This window comes from Festucalex cinctus, chromosome 3 (assembly GCF_051991245.1).
Source record: "Festucalex cinctus isolate MCC-2025b chromosome 3, RoL_Fcin_1.0, whole genome shotgun sequence".
NCBI lineage: Eukaryota > Metazoa > Chordata > Actinopteri > Syngnathiformes > Syngnathidae > Festucalex > Festucalex cinctus.
The window spans coordinates 29860728-29877401 of NC_135413.1; the positions used below are offsets into that span (position 1 = coordinate 29860728).

General features: G+C 43.4%; 2 protein-coding genes across 4 annotated transcripts; both read right to left on the reverse strand.

The window, feature by feature from the left end:
* Positions 1–194: 194 nt before the first annotated feature.
* Positions 195–6414, reverse strand: LOC144016394 (transmembrane protein 168-like). 3 transcript variants are annotated; one of them, XM_077517475.1, is made up of 5 exons: positions 6304–6414; positions 4911–6064; positions 4691–4833; positions 3602–3876; positions 195–2702 (listed from the first exon to the last, which is right to left on the reverse strand). In XM_077517475.1, the coding sequence occupies exons 2-5, from the start codon at positions 6045–6047 to the stop codon at positions 2176–2178; spliced, it is 2082 nt and encodes a 693-aa protein (XP_077373601.1). In that variant the 5' UTR covers positions 6048–6064; positions 6304–6414; the 3' UTR covers positions 195–2175. The 3 variants fall into 3 exon arrangements, with proteins under 3 accessions (XP_077373601.1, XP_077373600.1, XP_077373599.1); XM_077517474.1 differs by having other exon boundaries at positions 4911–6076; positions 6304–6406; XM_077517473.1 differs by having other exon boundaries at positions 4911–6414.
* Positions 6415–9093: 2679 nt separating this feature from the next.
* Positions 9094–16410, reverse strand: samtor (S-adenosylmethionine sensor upstream of mTORC1). The gene is made up of 5 exons (XM_077517497.1): positions 16052–16410; positions 12612–12753; positions 11665–11793; positions 11345–11459; positions 9094–9861 (listed from the first exon to the last, which is right to left on the reverse strand). Exons 1-5 carry the CDS (start codon positions 16209–16211, stop codon positions 9238–9240), a joined length of 1170 nt encoding a protein of 389 aa, XP_077373623.1. The 5' UTR covers positions 16212–16410; the 3' UTR covers positions 9094–9237.
* Between the last annotated feature and the right edge of the window lie 264 nt (positions 16411–16674).

A 16674-nucleotide genomic window follows, 5' to 3' on the forward strand; every position in this document is an offset into this window, starting at 1 on the left:
AAAAATTTAAAAAAAAAAAAAAAAAAACTGTATAGTAAGGCGTCCCCCCCCCCAAAAAAAAAAACATGTATATTGTAAGATGTTTTTTTAAACAACCATGTATAGTGAGACATAATTTTTAAATTAATTAAATAATGGGGCCCATAATGTATTGTCAGCAACAATGATCAAAAATAAAATGAATAAAGACAGACTCGATTCAAAGTTTTATCAAAGGTGTTATAAAAGCATTCAGCCATATGTGAACAATAGAAATGAACGAACACGTTTTCAAGTGAAGCGTCTGTGCATAGTTTAAATTCCTCATTCACTATTGGAAAACATTTTTCCCATGAAGGTTATATGACAAGAAGGGAACAAAAAATATCTAAAATATTCAGGAAAAAAAAATATTTCTTTAAAAAGGTTGGTTGAGGTCATTGCTGTGTGACTAAAGCACTTCGGTGTAAGATTGCAAAAATAAAAATAAAGACCAAACTTTGGCATCATAGCAGTGAGAAAGAATAGGCACGTCGGAAATTTGCATTTTATAATGTCCAAAAAAAAAAAAAAAAAAAAAAAAAAAAGTCAACTGAGTTTGAAATCCCTCATTTCTGCTCAAAATGTTTGACCTCGAGCGCTCACTGAAAACGCGCATGATGCTAAATGTTGTCTTCTGGTCTAATACATTTGTAGAACACTGCAAACAAACAAACAAACAAACGTGCAATCACATCCGTCCATTTTCCTCATTTATGGTCACAAAAAAGTTGGAGCCCATCTCAGCCGACTTTTGGGCAAGATGAACCTCAAATGGATGCCAGCCAATGGCAGGACACGTATACAGTACATAAGAATATGATTTAAAATAATATTTGTAATTTCATATGTATGTTATGAATGTGAAAGTGAAAACGACCACGTCAAAACTGATCAATCGGCACTAAAATGTATGTGAGACATTTCTACTTATGACCTGAATTCTCACGGCATTTGTTCACTAATACAAGAATCTATCTTGTACGGCTCCCGCTGTTATGTTCGCAACCGACTTTTTATTTTTTTTTATTTTTAGAACGGACCAATCAGGCGTTGTTTAGGGGGTGACGAAACCAGGAGGCGCCGAGCCCGGAGGTGGGGAAACAAACAAAAACCTTAAAAATAAAAAAAAATAAAAATAAACTACTGCAAATAATTCTGTTCTCGCAGAATTAATCGCCGTTTCCTTTTTGAAGAAGAGCGAGAGTCGCTTTGTGCATTTTTAGCCGCTAAAGACGTTTGTGCTTTGCGTTTGTTCTCCTACGACAACGTTCAAATCCGTTGCCGTGATTGGTCAACACAAACGTTTAGTAGGCGTACACAGTTAAGGCGTCGTCCAATCAGCTCTATGTATTGTACAGAATGTCCCGCCTTTCCCTCTGAAAATACTCAAACCATCGCTACAATATTTTGGATTTTATGTTGGCATATTTTCTGTGTGTGTGTCATTATTGTTACACATTAATATATATATATTTTTTTTATTGAAAGAAAAAAGTAGGTCAACTTTTTATGTACCTCACTTCCTGAGCATTCAAACAAGATTTTAGAATTTTAGGTTACCGACGTTGACCAATAAGCGATGTGCGCATCTCGAAATCAAGGTGCATTATGGGTAATCCAAGATGCATTATGGGTAGCGGCGTGGTGCATTGTGGGTAGGCAAAACTACGGTCATTGAAAATGAATTGGATCCAATGGAATCAGTCCTGATAGTAACGTTTCAACCGCTGGAAAGTTGCTGTTTTTTTATGAACATGCAGAGCATTGAGGAAGTTGACTTGCAAGCTTTAAAGTGTACACTTACGCAAACATTGTCACTACTCTAATCTCCGCCATTCAAATTGATAGGGTAGTTGGGAGCCTCGTTTTTTTATCTACTACCCCCCCATGCGCAAACTTAATGCGCACATCGCTTATTCTTTGTTTACTTTTTTTTTTTTTAATTATTGTATTAAATAGTGTGCAATGTCATTTCCGGTCTAGTTTGGCTTCCACTCATAACACTAATGAGGAAAAGCGGCACAGAAAAGCGATGTCTGAAAACCTTGTTTCCATCACAAACATTTTCGATTTCGTGCTCAGTAACAAAATGGCTGCCGGATGCAAAGAAGAGGCGCTGGTGTAGCGAAATGGCCGCCAGCAGCTTCCCCCGCCTTAAGACCGGACCAGTTTGAAGCCTTGTCCGGTGTCCAGCACGGCGGGAGGGAACCAGTTGAGTTTGAGCCTCTTGAGGCACCTGAGGCAGGCGGCGCAGGGCCACAGCAGGCTGAGGCCGCCGCACCACAGCGCCAAGCGGACCACCGGGTGCGTCACGCGGGGGAAGTGCGCCCTCCAGTGGTCGTCCAGGTCGGCGCCGGTGGGCAGGTGCAGCGCGTAGTCGCCCCAGCGGCGGGACACGCCGTAGACGGCGGCCGGCGCCCCGCCCCGCCGCGACCAGGGCGCGCCGCCGCCGCCGTCCCCGTCGCAGTTGTACGCCACCCAGTGGGAGAGGAAGTCGCCGCGCGGCGACGAGTCGGCGGCGGCGCCCTGCACGGCCACGTGGACGCCGTCCACGCGCCGCGCCGCCTTCGCCGTGGCCGGCGAGTGGTCGCAGTCCAGCACCAGGATGAGGCGGGAGCGGAAGGCGCCGTTCTTCTCGCGCCACCAGTCCAGCAGCTGCTCCAGGCCGAGCGTGTCGCCGCCTTCAAAAAGACGGCAAATTCAGTTCAACTTTAACATTTTACGCTTCCAAGAACGGCTCATTTTGAAACATTTATTTACATGCCGTTACAACTGAATTTAGCTCATTACCATTACAATATTTCTTTTCTACATTTTAAATCAAAAGCCCAAAATGGACATTTTTAAGTTCCACAAGTTTTAGCCGATTCAACTTTAAACTGTTCGGCTACACACTATTTAACTTTTGCAGAATTTCAAAAGAAAATCCCAAAATCAAAATTTTGTATTTTTTTCCCTATAGTTTTCAATGTTTTTGACAAATTGTAACCGTTTCAACTTTACAATTTACAGCTCATTTCTACTGAACCCACACACATCCAAATTTCAAAATAAAAACCCCAAATAAAAAACGTGTTTTTCCTATAATTTCCTTTTTTTTTGGACAAATTCTACACATTCCAACTTGAAAGTGTCCAGCTCATGTTTATCAATTTTTTTTTAACATCATTTAAAAAAAATGGCAAACTTCAAATGCGTTTTTTTTCCCACCCATTCAATTTTCTAGTCCTATTTGATTATTTTTGCCACTAAACTTTGGTCTGATATTCATCTTTTGATCTGAAACCCAAACAGTGTACGTAAGTAAACGAAACGGAATTGACGTCGCAATACTTTTGGAGGGGACTTTATCTAAGCAACTGACTGGATGCAAACAAAACTCTGGACAGGAAAATCCGGACCGGCAAGTTTTGCATAAGCAAAACAAAACATTTTTCAAAATCAGAAAAATGCCAACAGCAGATAAAGCTCAGCTTCAGCCTCCGGTCCACAATCAAACGGAAATTTACAGTCAAAATTCCACTTCCGATAAAAGTTTGCTGCCTCCGCGACGCGATCGTGACATCCGACGGCGACCAACCTGCCAGCGCCCAGTCGCCGTTGCGGTGCGTGTGGCCGCTGTAGAAGAGCACGTAGGTGTCGTGGCGCGGCCCGTCGGCGGTGCGCAGCTCCATGAAGGCCTTGAGCTTGGCCTGCAGCGCCTCCAGCGTGACGCCGCCGGTGGAGTAGTCGCAGCCGAACGTCTCGATCAGGTGCTGGGCCAGGAAGCGCTGGATGTTGCTCAGCATGGCCGTGGAGCGCAGGTTGAGCTGCTGCACCTGCTCGGGGGGCAGCAGGACCGGATGGCCGTCCGGGCTGCCGCGCCGAGGATCAAGAATATAGACGCGCGTCAGCGTTGTTCTTTGCTCCATCAAGATGTATTGCTACAAATGTGGTGTCTTTACCTCATTTGCTCACCAAAACGTATAAATATGTTCCATTTTAAATATTACCAGTAAGATGTATTTATACGTTTATACGTATTTATACAGGGTGGACGTAACAGAAATCTTTTTGGAAGCAAATAATGCAATTTTAGATGGAAAACAGCAAAGAAACACTTCAGTTCATCAAGAATTACATAAGCAAACTCGTACAACAACGCACTGCACAGTCTCTTCCTGTTCTTCTTCTTGTAAATTACTGGTGGGGATAACATCTCTGTGGTGTAGAGCGCCACCTGCAGCGGCGGAGTCCCCTCGCAATATTGCAAAAGAAGAACGGATGGAAACGGGCACAAGGCGCATGTCTGGCCGTTTTGCACATTTGCAGTAAATTTACTTAAAAAAAATTGAAACAATTGGATGGAAACCTGACGAATGATACCTTTTAGTACAAAACTCTGCCTTGTTTTTAAATACTTACGACTACTAGGCTAATATTGGTCATAATTAGGGACGCTTGCACCACTTTTTTTCAGAAAGTACCGATAACACTCATATGTTTGATGCATAAAATGTCCCCCAAGTCAAAAAAAATGACAGATAATTTTAAAGACAGACCTATATATTTAAAAATAAAAGCATTTATTTCTTTTAAAATTGCATTAAATTAGTAAAAATTCTTTATTCTTCTCATTTCTAGTTGCTGTGGTTTGACAATTGATAATAAGCGATGTTATGTAACGTACCTGCAGTAGTTAGTGGGGACGACCACGGCGTAGCCCACACAAGTTCCTCCCAGGCTGCTGCCCAGCTCGTGGAAGAGGCCGTGGAAGACGGACTCCAGAGGAAGAAGCAGCAGGAAGGTGCTCAAGAAGATGCTGTTGGACGCCTGCGAGCAACAGTCACACACAACTCGTCATAACGAAGTCTCTCTGCAGGACAAACCCAATCGTCCGTGTCGCTTACCTGCCAGGATAGAGCGGCGAGGGCGGCGGTGGACCCCAGCGTGAAGCGCAGCAGGCGCTCGGAGATGAGGCAAAAGTGTCTCAGGCCCTTGGAGGCCATGATCTTATCCAATCCGCTCGTCCCGCAACTCTGCGTCTGGCAAACCCGCTGGCAGTCGCTCAGCTTGCCGTGAAAGCCCCACAGGCTGATGAAGAACACCAAGTGGCAGACGGCCCAGAAAAGAGCGCACGCCGCGAACGCCGGGACGGTCAGGTACCAGCGGTCCAGGTGGCCCAGCACCTGCGCCGCCAGGACCAGGAAGGAAACCTCCAGAAGCAGCAAGGGCAGCAGGGTGAGGCGGCGCCACAAGCCCCGCCGGCGCAGGAAGGGCTGCCAGCGCTCGGTCACGGACAGGCCGCTGAAGTAGACGTCGAGCAGCGGGTCGCACAGCAGCAGGCCGAAGAAGCAGCCCAGCGCGAACGGGTTGGTTCGGACCCGAAGGCTTTGGACGAAGAAGTCCCCGCCGATGGCGGCGAAGCACGCCAGGTTGATCAGCGCCAAAAGGGCTTTCATCCTGAGCGCCACCACGACGGCGCAGAGGGCGCCGGCCAGCACCGCGACGCTGGCGGCTTTCTGGATGAGCAGCACCGTGCTGGCGGCGGCGAAGCCCGTCAGCTGGAGCCGCTCGGCCGAGGTGAGGAAGGCGGGCCGGTGCCTGGCGTAACCCAGCATCCTCTCCAGAAGCGCCCACAGCGTCCGCAGCGACACGCTGGACAGCAGCAGACCGTTGGCCACCTGCTCCTTGACGTCACCGACCAGGTCGGGGCTGTTGACGAAACACAGAAGACCCAGAAGGAAGCCGAACCAAAGATGCAGGAGGCTGAGGCTGAGCCGCTCCGTGCCCCAGTAGCAGTACAAGACGCCGGCCAGCGCCAGGACGAGCAAAGCCAGGATGAAGATGGCCAGCAGGGTGGAATCGGACGTCTCCTCCCAGCGGACGAAGAGGCCCAAGCACAGCGCCACCAACAGGTTGAGGCCGGACATGTAGCCTAGGCAGCGGACCGACGACCACACGCTCCCCTCCCCGTTGACGCCTTCAAATCGGGTCATGGCCGCTTGGAGGCAGTGGCTGACGCAGTACCGCAGAAAATTCCGCATTCTCGGCCAACAACGGACTAGAAAACACACTCAAAACACACGCGCCAGTCTTTTAAGATGACGTTTCACTACATTTAGCAAAAGCTTAGCTACGTTGCTAACTTGGAGAAAGTGGCTAGCCTAACTGAAGTTAGCATCTTTCGCCGGTCGACGCTAGCGCGCATAACAATTGTTAAGTTACGAGAGCGTCATTTTTCGCCCCGAATTGGCTATCCGAAGATTTATTGTCTGGAAAGAGATTTGAAAAGAGTCGGACCTGTTGCCAGTTTTCGAAGGACATTTCAGTTCAGGAACTTTCGACGCGTCTAAAGTTTTCAAAGCGCCATGATTGACGACTGAGCGTCGACTACGGCAGCTGCGAAGCACCAAAAAAGATCCCTCATTCTTGAACAGGAAGCGCCACTTTTAATTATCACTTAAAAAAAATGTAACTTGCATGAATGTGAAGTATGACCATTACCTCTATTAAAAAAACAAACACTAGATTTATTTTGTTATAATCCCGTTTCCACCAGTGGATACATTTTCTGCGAGCTGAAGAAAAACAGCTTTTCTCCCAGTGTATTGTTATTGTTTGTATTTTTTTTTTAACGTCAAAAGCTGCCCGTGGTTGAAAAACACGTTTTCCCTTTATTCAGTCGTTTATGTGTGTGTGTGTTTTTTTTACTGTCAGAAATCGTATTATTTTAAAATAAATCATAGGGGTGGGAATGTGCTTTCATTATCCATAGGATGGTCGAAAGGATGCTAAATGGTAAAATCACTGGACAATTCCGAACATCAATTATCAAAATACATCTTGGTATTCTGATTCATTGCATATTTTGTATTATTTTTTTTACTTCATGTAATTTTACTCCCGATTACAGCGAGACACAGAACTGCATGTATGTCCAAATATCTGGAAAAATTTCGTTTTAAAGTTTGATCCGTAGTGTATATTTTACATTAAAAACCTCAATGTAGTTAATTTCACCTAAAGGACAGTATAGAAGTACTTTTGAAATCTAAACGGGACATCAATTAATAGATTCAATCTTGGATAATGCACTCCAGTACACCACAAGAAAACACGGACACCTTCCACTTACATTCATTTATAAAAGACACAACCATACAAGGAGCACACATTGTTCTGAACTGTTGAGAATGTTTGATGATGATAAACCATGCAAATGAGTCTCAGGTAAACACTGGAAGACTACTGCACCACTTCATAACACAACCACTGACTGTGAGTGATGCTCTATTGAAACAGAAGCGATATGAATGTGAATGACGGTTTACAGGCACAGGAAAGGCTCCCTGTTAACTGTTAAGAATAACTTGTGTGCGCTGTCCAAGTGTGACATCTTTTAGGGTGGGGATGGTAATGGTCTCTGTGAAGGCACCACCGGACGTGCCGCTTTCTCGTCTTGCTGGTCATGGTAAGAAAAGTAGGTCAATTTGCGACGGACGCCCTTTGGGGTCAGTCAGATAAAGTGCCAGTACGCCGTTATTCACACGCACAAACCCCACCAACGCCGTCGTTCAGTAGTTAGCTTAAAAACCTCAGCAGCAGCAGCTATTGCTTTATTAAGATTAACTTAAAAAATAAAATAAAAAATGGCCTCACGTTTGTTTCCGAGGTTCAACCAGTGCAAACATTTTCAGTTGTGGTGAATTTTCAGTCTGAAGGTGCAGGATGCAGCCAATGTTTCACGACGAGGGTGAGCGACCTTTTTGCGTATACGTTTGTTCCATCATGAGCATTTGGGCCTTCAACGTGGTTTGATTTTGTATACTTTGCTATCGCATGGCTGGCCGGCTCAAACGCTCACGGGGGCAGTCGGTTGCACGCACCTGCTTTCCATACAAGGATGTTGGCGCTACCGCCAAGTCTGTTTGGCAGCAACACGTTTGTATCGTTGAAAACAAATAACTTCTATTATGCAAGGGGAACCAATATAGGGGTTCATAAAGAAGGAGAAAAAAAAACAACTACAGTCAGACCTCGGTTTTCGAACATAATCCGTTCCAGAAGGCTGTTCTAAAAGCTATTTGTTCGAAATCCGAAACAATTTTTCCCATTATAATTAATGTAAATCATTTTAATCCGTTCCAAGTCAAAAAAAACTTTTTCCAAGTTTTTTTTTTTTTACTATTTTACACCATAAACTGCACTGTATACTGTTTACCATAAATAGAAAAGGGTAGAAATATACACTGTTTTATTTAGATATCCTCTCTAAAATGATGAAAAAAAAAAAAAAAAAAAGCAAACTTTTTTTTTTTTTTAAATTCAATAGTTCTACGCACTACTTTCCTCTTTTCCTCACCAGCTTTACCACTTGGCACTTGCTTTCTTTGGACCCATGGTTAGGGGCTAATACACGATGCAAAACTAAAAAAAAAGATTTGCGTAAATAATAATGAACAGGCCTGCTCCAAACGAACGTTGAACACGAATGTGCTACAGGGGAAGCATCCTGGGCGTTCGAGTTAGCTCGGCTCCCGAGTGAGTCGCGTTCAGGTACGCTCGGCTTTATTCAGTTTGGTTGAGAGCCGAATTTTTGGACGAGTTCTGAGACATAAAATTCTCGAATTTTCTGGTTGAAAACCAATTTGGTTGAGAACAGAAGCGTTCGAAAAACCGAGGTTTGACTGTACTTTGAAACATTAGTACCTTGTGACACTGAGCGACACACTTGAGTCACATTAGTAGAATACTCCAGTTAGATGATCCTAAAATGCTACAAATACCACATTGTTGTTAAGGAGTTTTAAAAACAACGCAACAACGGACAACACAGACTAAACTTTTTTTTTTTCAAGCTAGCCCACCAGAGTCCACTTGTTCAGTCTCTTCAATTGCGATCTCCAACCGACACGCTGCTCAGGTTGTCATTTTGTTTTGTTTTTCCAACCCGACTTGCTGGGGGATGATGCCGGACATCAAGAAGCAGGAAGCGTTGATATATTAGGGGGCGCTCACTTTCCAACTCTTAGAAAAAAGAAAAGAAAAAAATCGATCTATTTATCAAAATATACGTCAGAGCGCGAGTGTTATGAGAAAATATTGTGTAAACGTCTCTCTTTTGCACTGTGCAAGTCGTTTGGAGGGGAGGGAGGGCGAGGAGGAGAATGCAGCAGGTTTACGTTTGGCAGCGCAGCAGTTTGAAGTGAGAGAGAGAGAGAGAGAAAGGGCGATCTAGGTTTGGAGCAGAATGGGGTCTTCCAGCTCCTGGAAGCCGGGCAGCGAGCCGCTCTGGCTCTCGCCGGAATCCGAGTCGCAGGCGTCGGGCAGCTCGGCGAAAGCCCACGCCAGCTGGTCGTCCTCAAAGTCGGAGCGGGCCTGCGCCTCGCCGCCCTCGTCCTCCTCGCCCGGGTGGAAGTCCTGCGGGATGTAGAGCATCTCGGGGTAGTTGCGCGACACCAGGTCGCCGGTGGTGGCCAGCGACACCTTGCGGAAGGCGATGAGGTGCATGTGCGAGTACTTGGCGTACTTGTAGCGCTTGAAGCCCAGCGACTCCACCGCCACGCGCCAGCTGCGCATCATCAGGGCGCGGCGGCTCTGGTGCGACGAGTCGGGCGTGATGATGAGCAGCAGGCCGTGCAGGTCCAGCAGCTCGTGGGCCTTCTTGCAGCAGATCCAGCGCTGGTAGGGCGACGGGAAGTAGGACAGGAGCAGGGAGAAGACCACCACGTGGAAGAGCTGCGCCGGCAGCGCGTCGATGGGGTTGTGCAGGTGGCGGAGGAAGGCCTCCACCGCATCGCCCGTCAGCTGGAGGGGCCGCTGGAGCTGCAGGTTGAGGAAGTCGCACTTGTACACGCTCTGGAGGGACGGGGGAAACGCACAGCGTTATTCTGTTCTGACGTCTGCAGACTCTTGGTCAGTAGGTGGAAATTGAAGCTCAAAGCAAACATGGTGAAGCAGCACTCAGCTGTTGTGTTGCACGCTAAAGGGATGATTGTCAACGGATTGTAAACCTAGTTTGTGCTCTTGAGGTCTGCTGACTTGTCAATTAGTGGAACCTAAAGTTCAAAGCAAACACGGTGAAGCAGCACTCAGCTGTTGTGCTGCAAGCTAATGGGATGATTGCCAATGCAATGTAAACCTAGTCGGGCTCTCGAGTAGAGTTGTCAAAGTGAATCGATTAATTGCCAGGTAAGCGATTACTAGGGGTGTTAAAAAAAATCGATTCGGCGATATATCGCGATACTACATCGCGCGATTCTCGAATCGATTCAATAATCGGCTGAATCGATTTTTTTAAATTATTTTTTTGATTTTTTTTAGGATTCACACCTTGAGCATGGAAGAATGTTATATGAACGGAACATTCAGCCTTAATATTTTATTTCAATGCTGTTCAAACATGAAACAAATTACAACCTCTATAAGACTGAAATTTCAGATAAATAAATAATACATTTTCATATAAATCTTACACTCTACAAGCTTACTGATTAGTATTTTCTAAATTTGAATGAAAAAAAATCGCAACAATCGATTTATAAATTCGTATCGGGATTAATCGGTATCGAATCGAATCGTGACCTGTGAATCGTGATACGAATCGAATCGTCAGGTACTAGGCAATTCACACCCCTAGCGATTACCAAATGAATTGAAAACTATTTTAATAATCAAGTAATCATTTGTCCAAATCCTCTGATTTCAGCATATCAACAGTAATTGTTCACTGATTTCTGTAGTCCTTCATGAAAGAAGAGTTTATTATCTTCTGTGTTTTATCAAAATAAGACATTTACATTAATTTATCTATTTTTACTTTGGAAAACAATGACCAAACAGGTAACATTTTTAAACACTATACGAATACGAAGTACCTATAACTGGTTAATAAACAGGTATCCAGAGGGGGCGGGGGGCAGAACTACTCTTGAGGTCTGCAGACTGGTCAATTAGTGGAACCTAAAGTTCAAAGCAAACATGGTGAGGCGGCATTTAGCTGTTATGCTGCACGCAACTTGAATGAACTGCAAATAGAATTTAATTCAGCTTCGAAAACACTTAAATCCAGGATAAAAAAAAATATAGATATATTTTTAAATTTAAATATATAAATAAAGATGCCCTGCCCATTAATTTAAAAAGTGTTGCAAAGCCAGCAAAAATCATCACTTCCAACACAAGTGCGCCATTACACATTTTGATGCTCTTCTACTTTTCCACAACAACAACATAAACAACACCGGCAGCTTGGCTGGACTCATTCTTTTCTTGACACATGGAAGGACGGCAGCGGGCAAAGCATCTTTGACGGCAACACGAAGTCAACGCACGTTCTCACCTCGACTGCAGGCACGATGTCGATGCCGACTGTTAGGAACTCGTCAAACTTCTTGAAAGGGTTAAAGCAGCTGCCCACATCCAGGAGGCGGATTTTCCCCATGTGAGCACCTGGACTGCAACACAGAAAAAAAATTCTATCTTGTTCAAACATTTGTTAGCGTTTCCCCCACTTACAAATATGTTCATCTTGCAGTCGAAATGTAGCAAAAACATCAATGGATGAATTCTCGAATAGTGAACCGCAAATAGGTGGGGGTGCACTGTACTGCAATAATAAACATAGTACTGCATGTTTGAGGAAATTCAAACCCATCTCACCATTGGATAGAACAAGATGGCCGTCCACTCGCAGACGCTTCAGTCGGACTGGCGGAGAAACTGGCACTTTTCGCATCTTTCTCCAACATTCTCTTCATGCCGCCATCCCGGAAATACTCCTGGCACACGCTGCGGACACGCAAACAAGACATGCGCTGATTCAATCAAGAAACCTCCAACAAGAGACATTTTTTAATACTGCAATTTCCTGTGAATAATAAACAACCCCCCCCTCCCCAAAAAAGCAGGTTATTTGCTCTCTACTTGTGGATAATACAGTCCCCTGCTTTCTTTTATTATCAGTGAATAATATGAATAAATAAAGATTGAAAACATACAAATAAATTGTAAAAAAACGTTTTTAAATCTATCTAAAACTAGGCTTGAGGTCTTTCAAACTATTTTTAAAGTCATGTTTTCCAAAATCTTGTTCTTGCACTGTACGCTCTTTCTGACATTTGAGCAAGCTACGGTACTTCTTTCCTTTTCTTTGAAAGGTCTTGAACTCTTTTGTTTGTAAAGGCGTTTAAATGTTGCACTTTTTATTTATGCGACGCTCATTGAGTTGCTTTGTGTATGAAATGTGCGACATTTAAAAGCTGCCCAGTGCTCCAGACTGCCCCTAAAATTTATGTTTTTATTTACTCACATCAGCGCAGCCAGGTGAATTTTTATATTTATTATTCTTTTTTTTCCCCACTCTTCAGCCAATTTCAGTAATATAGTGAGGGGAAAAAATGCGAAAGAAATTCACTTTTTTTTTTTATCGACTTGTACAATATGGGGAATATGTATCTTTGTTTTGCAAAAAAAAGAAAAAAAGAACAAAGCATTATTAAGCACAGGAAATTATGGTAACTAACAAATGAAGTCCATTGCAAATTTGGCCCGACACGCATAATTTACAAGCTTTTGTGGGCCAATCGGCTTCAGCAGAAAAGTCTTACCTGTGACACCAATCGATGCGGCCCTCCTTTTCGCAGTTGGCGGCCCAGTGATTATCGGCGAGGTTCTTCATGGCGACGGCGTACTCGCTCAGCGTTTGCTCGTCCTCGCAGTGCTCGCGCCAGATCTTGTCAAAGTCGCCCACTGTCCAGGAAAAGGGGGAGGGATTCAAAAAGGAAGCGACATCGGCTGCTCATTTGAAATTCGGGGAATTTCAAAAAACAGAAATTCTGGGGGAGTAACAAGAATTATAAAAATATAATTATAATAATAATAATAATGTCTCAATTGGGATACATTTTGGCAAAATCCTGGGCTAGCACACTACAAGATTTCTGATTTCCCAATAAGCATATTCTGTATCATTATGAGTCAATGCAACATAATGCACAACGTAAACACTGCACTTAAATATAGATAAACATAATCGTATTTAATCATGCAATTAAAATGCATTGCACATAAGTTATAATTAGGGCTGTACGATATCGAAAAAAACATGCGATATGCGATACAGTTCCTGAATATAGCGATATCGATACTGTGATATTTAACCTGTACCTAAACAAATTACATTTTTATTACCTTGTGAAAGGATTACAATTTTTTTCATTCAGCAAAATAAGCAAATTCCATGTATTCTTAATTAATTGTAGTTACCCCTCGATAAAGTTCAATAATTGGATGGTGGTGTACATTTTCGTTAACGTTTGACTGGTCAAATTGAGATATGAGCATAAAATTCCATATGAAACGTATTGCATGTCTTTGCGATATGCATATTGCATGGGTCAATATCGCAATATTGATATTTTTTCAATATATTGTGCAACCTTAACATTCATTCCGTGACTGTTTTGTGTACCACTAGAGGGCGCCCATTTACCCACTTATGGGGCTATTACCACACTTTCATTATCACCGATGGGAGGTTACTGTCATTTTATATTTATACATTTTGTGATGGAGAGTGCTTTTTTTTATGCTTAATGGATTCGGGTAATATTTAACTCAACAAACATGTTTTGTTATTCAAAAGATGAAACTGACTTTCAATCAAATATTTCAAACTTGAAAAAGCCCTGTGAACAAAGTCTGTTAAAATGTCATACTTTTTACAATTGTATTTAAATTGCATCCTCTTATTAAAAAAACAACATTTAAATTCATGATAGGCACCCTTCCATAAGTCCACACAGCTTAACTTCACGCGGATATTTTTCCCCGGATATTTTCACCCTGTTGCTACCCTAACTCAAGACTTTGGAAGAACGCGTACAGCCACCACACGGCACACGCAACAGCACATTTGCAGAGAAGCATTATTTACAAGTGGTTGTAAACAGCAGCAGCAGCCGCCAAACTCGGCCTGAGGTCATGGAGCAACTGTGATTCAAGCAGATCACACTTTGCTTGTTAGCCAATCACGTGGTGCGCCAACACACACTGGCGCCTCCAAAACAACCAACTTGACATCCTGTGTCAGGCGGCGCTCCTCAATAAGCGCAAACCGACGCAAATCTGGGCCCAGATGACTTCCTATACAGACCTATGATTACAAAACCCGTCATGTTTACTCCACAGACTACTGATAGCCGTCGCGTTTATCTGCAATTGTGAAATTTGCTTATCGTGCATAACTGACAAGGAGTGATACAATGTGAATAATATACACCCTTGCATGACTCAACCTTTTTTCTTTTGTTTTTTAAGGTGAATGATGGCTATTCCATTAACTTATTACAAAAATGTTTTCGATCCGCTCATACAGCAGCATCCACCTTGAGGGGAAAATGTAAAAGTTTTTACTATTTTTATGAAATGAGTATTTTGTCTTACATTATTCTTAAAGTCTTGGGGTGAAACTCTCGTCTTTGCGTAATCTGTCAACTACGTTGGTGTCCTGATGCTTTAAATATTGCTGACGTAAAGAATTATGGCTAATATCTGTTGGTACAGGTTGGTCAGAACGAAGTAACCTTTGCTAAAAGGTAGCCTAAAGGTGGTCTCTCCTCCTGGCACCTTTCCTAAGCATTTGTAGAATTTAAACGCTCCTATCCTCCAAACTCTTCCGAGTCATCTCGCTCTGATAGGAAAGGAAATTTCTTAGACAAAAATCGAGAATACGAGACGGCAGCAGGAAAATGGGAAAAGGGAGGAAAACAAGACTGGAAAATGTAGCAGGGGGAAAAAAAAAAGAAGTTTTTTGAAGGTAAAGATGGCAGACAAAAAGTCAGAAGGGTAGGCAGGCAGAAAGTATGATTCAGTGACGGAAGGTCAGTCAGAAGTAAGCTTGCAGGAATACAAAGTAACTCTGAAGGAAGGATGGAGGTCAGATAGGAAAATATGCCTGGAAAAAAAACAACAAAAAAAACAAAACTGTATTGAAAACATTTGTATACCTACTTCTGACCCACAGTTGGCCATTTTATGATCTTGGGGAAATTCCGGTCCTTCAAGTAAGATGCAACTATTCTTTTACGGTCTTGTTGGTTACATTGTTGTGCTTAACTCATTCACTGCCAGTCATTATAGAAAATTTTTACATTTCCAATACTCACGTGATATTACATTCAATAATTATATATAAACCGAATCTACCAAATAACAGAATAGACTCCCTACTTTTTGTCCCGTCCCGTTCTTTTATAATTGACAGCAGAAAAATGTAGGTTTGCCAAAATACAGCCATTTCTCCCATGGACTCTGAAACTGTGTTTATTTCCTATAAAATGGGGCAATGATGTCATCTACCGGTGGTTGGGCATCAGTAAAGTTGTTTCCAAGTTTGATATTTACAGTGGAGCATGCTCAGATTCGCCCCCATTTAGCACCGCTCTAAAAAATACAATTGACAAGTATACTTGTCAAAGGCAGTGAATGTTAAAAATACGTTCCTGCCAGTTTTATTTGTAACCAGTTTATATTTCAAGGCTCTCCAAGTGTTTGTCCAGGCTAACTTATGAACTAATATTTAGACAGGGGCTGCTTCATGTTTAACAACCAGCTACATTAAAAAAAAAAAAGAAGAAAAAAAAAAAGATTAATCAGTTATTAGTCACACTTATGCAAGAATTACCCCACAACAGTTGGGGACTGGTGACGTTTATCTGCTTTAATCGAAAGGCCCACTAACGGGACTATATGTGACCTGTTGTGGTTTAAGCTGGTTATTATTTCAGCCTCATTTTAACGTTAGCCTTTTTTTTTGTGTGTGTATTTCATTTGATCGTTAGTGCTTTCTATGGCCTCTCTCGGTGAAACGCAGCCAACCGTCGACGACAGCCAACCTGTGGGTGTTTCAACTCTCACACTGCATAACATGTTAGATTTTTTTTCCTACGTTAGAAGAGAACGAGAAGAGAAGAGAAGGGAAGGGAAGGGAAGGGAAGAGAAGAGAAGCTAGCATTCGGCTAGCCAAACGCAAACGAGAGGGCCTCACCTTCCCTGTATTTCCTGCGGAGCTTTCGGTGGACGTTTTTCACCACCCCCGACAGCTTTTCCTGCTCATTCTTAGCCGGGGACGCGTCTGGAATGGGCACGGAGAAGAGTGCAGAGTGTCTCTCCGTCTCCTCGGCCTCAACGTCGTCGCTGGGGTCCATCGCAGCGGTCCGGTGAGCTTCGGCTGCTGGTGGCTGGCTTGGCTTCCTCTTCTTCTTCTTCTTCTTCTTCTTTCCCCCCTCCTGCGCAACACAGCTGCTTTACCACCGGCGAGCCGGCGGCGCACGTGCCAAGACGACGCATGCTGATTGGCTGACTGCGGCTCACATGTGCTCAGAAGTGACAGCGCGATGTCCAATCACAAGCCAGGAAACGTTTCCTTCTCGTCTATTACATTCATGGCACCTCGTAAATCTCGAAACCCTACCGATTAAAAAAATCTATGTTTCTCGACTAGCTAAAAACAAAATATGAATGAAGGATTAAAACAACTTTTCTGATTCTTCATTTTTTTTGTATTGTCATATTTTTGTTGAATAAAACTACTGCTTTAGGCCCCTAAAAGGAATCTGACCCCCGCCAAAAAATGCTCCTCAAAATTAAGAAGTTGATTCTCAAATCAAG